Source organism: Triticum urartu, chromosome 7 (genome assembly GCF_003073215.2).
Source record: "Triticum urartu cultivar G1812 chromosome 7, Tu2.1, whole genome shotgun sequence".
Taxonomy (NCBI): domain Eukaryota; kingdom Viridiplantae; phylum Streptophyta; class Magnoliopsida; order Poales; family Poaceae; genus Triticum; species Triticum urartu.
This window is the reverse complement of record NC_053028.1, coordinates 621,854,519-621,858,894: the sequence shown is the minus strand read 5'-3', so window position 1 is coordinate 621,858,894 and position 4,376 is coordinate 621,854,519. Positions and strand designations below refer to the sequence as shown.

Here is a 4,376-nt window from a genome sequence, read left to right as displayed (position 1 = left end):
AACAACGGAAGTTTTTAGATTTTCACTGAATAAGTGTTTTCACCGAATACTTCTTTTTTATATATTGTTGCAATTTGCATACAAATTAAATTCACACTATTGCCGTCACATTCTTTTCCCTTAATCTAAATCCAGGTTCATAAAACGCATTTCCAAAAACACCAGCATGCAGTCGTTCTTCTTGATTGGTAGCCACTAAAAAAGGGTTTCGTGACACGGTAGTCATAAAAGCAACAATGTACGAGACAATGCACAGAGAAATATATGAGGACAAAAAGCCTAGGTGTGAAACTTGCACGTTGCTGCCATGCATATCATTTTGAATATCCATGCACGTTTTTTTGGCAACTATATCCATGCACGTTTGATTTCTATGGTTCAACAAATATGCGAGCTATATCATGACGAGGAAATTGAAAGCGAGGCACATGGACCACGACCTCTCTCTAGAGTATCCCGTATCTGCATAAGGGGATCATTCCAGGTATAGCTGAGGAACATGTGTACCACACAGGAGAGTGTTACTTTTGTTGGTTTGAAGCAAGCTTGACGAAGAGCTCCTTCAAAACCGAGGGATAGGTCGAAACAACATAATCCCAGCCATCAGTTGTTGTTACTGTTTGCATGCACGAGGAAGACTGGATTTGGATAAACTTCAAGCATGCCTCCTTCAATCCCTGGCAGTGGTGTTGCTCGGCTAGAGCAAGAGTGGACATCACCGAGCTCACACCTATGTTATCAGACAATTGCATTTCACACATGCACTTGAGACGTTGGAGATCGTACCTGTCCGCCGCCACAAACAAGTCTTGAAGCCGTTGCAGCCAAATATCATCCTTTGTTGTTTCATCTTCTTGTCCTTCTTCCAGAACTTGTGACATTTCTTGCTCTTCCTCCATGTAGTCGTTGTCTATCTCAGCGCATGAGTCTGTGTAGATGAATCTAAGCAACGTCCTGAACACGTTTGCTCCCATGTCTTCGATATGTATGACACCGGGCGTAGCAGTGCCCTCCTTCATGGGGCCAAAGAGTTGTGCCATGAAGACTTTAGACCGGGCTGCAAGCACACAACGATGTGCGGTGAACGTCTCGCCACTAACCTCGAATGTCACATCGGCACCCACCTTGGTCTGAAGGAGAATGTTAAAATGCTGGTCCATGTCAGACAGGAGCACCTTGGCGTCGTGGCCACCGGGATCCTCGGTATTGGAATCCTCGCAAACCATTATGTCACACCGGATGGTGAAAGAATCGCCCTTCAGATTCGCCGATCGTTCAAGGGCATCTCTTCGGAGAAACTCATTGATGCCCCAGGAATAATCACCAGCGCTCTCGAACCTGGTCGCTTTATTAGTTGCACGGATGTACATTGGCATCTGCTTCTCAACCTGGTCGACAAGACAAAAACTGAAGGTGGCGTCCACTTTGCTATCCACTTTGCCATCGTCGTGGACAAGGGATAGGTAGAGAGAGATGAAGTCGGCGCAGCTCGGGTGCTTGCCATTGGGGTAGTACTCTAGTAACCAAGCATATCCTCCTACCACAAAAGCGCCAGAGCTGATGCTCTTGCCGGTGGGCTTCTCTTCTTTGGTACGCGAGTAGCCATTGACCATAAGGAGATGGTAGCCGCTGTCCGTGCCGGCCTCGACGGCCGATGTTCTGCAATAGGACCCCACGTTGTCTTCGAGGACGGATACGCCGGTGAATGATGACATGACGAAGCTACCTGCTAGCCCGCAAGGAATTAATCCATCTACTAGGTCACCATTGACGCTCTTAATTAAGTTAATTTCAGAGTCGGGGACGATGAGGTGGAGGACAAACCTGGTCACTCCGGCAGCCGCGCGTGTCGCTCCTCTCGCTGCGCGCCGACGTCGCTTCTTCTAGTGTAAGAACCCTTTACTAGCCGCCGGTGGTCGTCGTTGATTTCTCGATCAAAATCTGACGTTTGTTTGTCACGGCCTATGGTCTGGCTATGTATATAAACATGGCCGAATCATGTCCTAGACGTAGACGGACACCAACTAATTTGAACCTACTCCTACTCCGAATCTATATGTGACACCAGCTTGTACAGCTCGTATGGCAAGCAACACACAAAGTCCTAATCGGACTCAGAACATACACTAGGAAAGACTAGCCCAACTGGGTACGTCAAGCTGCCAAATTGCTAATTAAACTATAATGTTAAGATTTTTATTAACTAACAAAAATGCCATCGACAAATATAGAAAGCTTAACAAGCTGGCAAAGGCTTCCTCTTGCAAAAAGGCTCCAGGGTTCCTGCATTCTGCCTGAGAACCTCCTGTGATGCCCTGCTTCAGCTGCAAGTTGTTCCATAAACACCACAAGTTCAGTTACAGATTTTCGCCAAGCTGGCTAAAATTTCTGTCGTCTGTTGGAAGGAAGCAAATTTCTTGCCTTCCAAATCCTACATAACAAGCATGCACCTTCAGGAACAGTTTCAGAGTGCTAATCCACCCACTAGTCTGGTTGCAGAGAGAGAGAGAGAGAGAGAGGGAGAGGGAGAGGGAGAGGGAGAGGGAGAGAGAGAGAGAGAGAGAGAGGGAGAGAGCGAGAGAGCGAGCGAGCGAGAGAGAGAGAGAGAGAGAGAGAGAGAGAGAGAGAGAGAGAGAGAGAGAGAGAGTGCAGGCACGGTGCTTTTCCCAAACAGGACAAAGTCAAGAAACCAAATTCAACTCAAGAATGGGAACCAAATCACTTTACCAGACACTTGACAATAGCATACTGGAAGAAATAGAACTGTGCTAAGAAACAACGCAAGTATCCCTGATTAAAAATACATCTCCACACAACAAAGACCAGGAGGAACCTGGCGCCACGAGAAATTCTACTTTGGGGTTAATCCCAAATCACATACAGTCACAGAGCAGCGAATATCTAACTATTAACCCAAGCAAAGATCCGAACTAACCATTCCAACAACTACCTAAAAGTCCCACAACTAACTTCTATCGGCAGAGCGCATATCTCCCCCCATCTCTGGTATTTTATTGATGGTACTATTTCTTAGCAATGATACTAAATGGCCTGTCATTGCTGCACTTATTCTCTACTAGCATGAATTCATCCCTCACATTAACAACTTCAGAGGTAATTAGCATATCAAATTGCAGCCAGTGCCATTCACACTACTTGACGATTCGAAGTGAAAATAATCGGGGAAGAAATAGCATAGATACTCCAACACATCATTATGACGCTCAAGACAGCACAAAAGGAACCAGATGGTAGCAAAAGTGCTAGCACAGCCATACAGATTTTTCAGTTCTACTAGTATTATTAAGTAAGAACTAGGACCATACTCATAAAGCATGGATACTCCAAAGGCACACATGGCAAACTAGAAGTACAAACCACCTTATAGCACTATCAGGAATGGAGGTACCTTATCCACACCACCTTCTTCTTGCATCTCACAGAACGGAAGTGGAAGCATGCTCTCCTGAATGTACCGATTAGTGAAGTATACTGAATACGTTCCATCTTTCAATTTGTAACATCCCAACAACTTTTCGTCAATGTCATAGTGCAACAGATAGTCATGACCCCACGATGGAGTCCAACACCAGATCAGCAGCTCACGCTTGTTAAGCAGTGCTATATTAGAAATACGTCTCACACTAAAATCAAGCTGTGGTGGTGTCTTCATCGTTACCAAGTTAATCCTGTAATTCAAGGCCCAGGCCTCAGCCTCATAGTCTTGCATCACCCAAATCTCTATGCTGCCAACATTGTGGCTACATGAAGCAAGCTTGTTGCCCATCTCCAACAACGACACCCGACAGCCCAACTGGTCAGGACTGCGCATCCACCGGAACGTCTCAGTAATTGTGTCAAACACCATAATGTCCACGGCAGTCTCCATGTAGATTCCTGTTAACCAGTGCATGCTGCAGTGGTGGTAGACTTGTGAACTAAAGCGGGAATCGAAGACCCCTTGGCGCTTGCATTTCGGCAAACGCGATGATACTGATGGCCGGCTGATGATTCTCGGCTTGTCGGATCCTACCGTGAGAACGTAGCCACGTTGGCAGCCATGGGAGAACCAGAGCACTCGGTATTCCCCAGATGGATGGTGCCGGTAAAAGCCGGCTATGTAGATGTGGGAACCCCCTCGTGATGACGATGGATCTCGAGGTTGTGGTAGTGGAGCACATTTGTGAGTGGCTGGGTTGCAGATCCAAAAATCGGATCCGCCAGACAAGATGAGAAAGCCATCACAGGCGCCCAGGAGTTTATGGAACTTAGAGAGCTGGATGATTGGCCAGAGTTTTTGATTGGAGGCTATAGCCCCGTTATCACGGAAGACAACGAACCTGAATGCACTCTTCTCATGGATATACTGTCTGATG

The 4,376-nt window shown here is 46.5% G+C and overlaps 1 protein-coding gene across 1 annotated transcript; it reads right to left on the bottom strand.

Annotated features, from left to right (window-relative positions):
• Nucleotides 1–521: 521 nt before the first annotated feature.
• Nucleotides 522–1,715, bottom strand: LOC125520408 (BTB/POZ and MATH domain-containing protein 2-like). Its single transcript, XM_048685325.1, has one exon. The coding sequence runs from the start codon at nt 1,713–1,715 to the stop codon at nt 522–524; it is 1,194 nt and encodes a 397-aa protein (XP_048541282.1).
• Between the last annotated feature and the right edge of the window lie 2,661 nt (nt 1,716–4,376).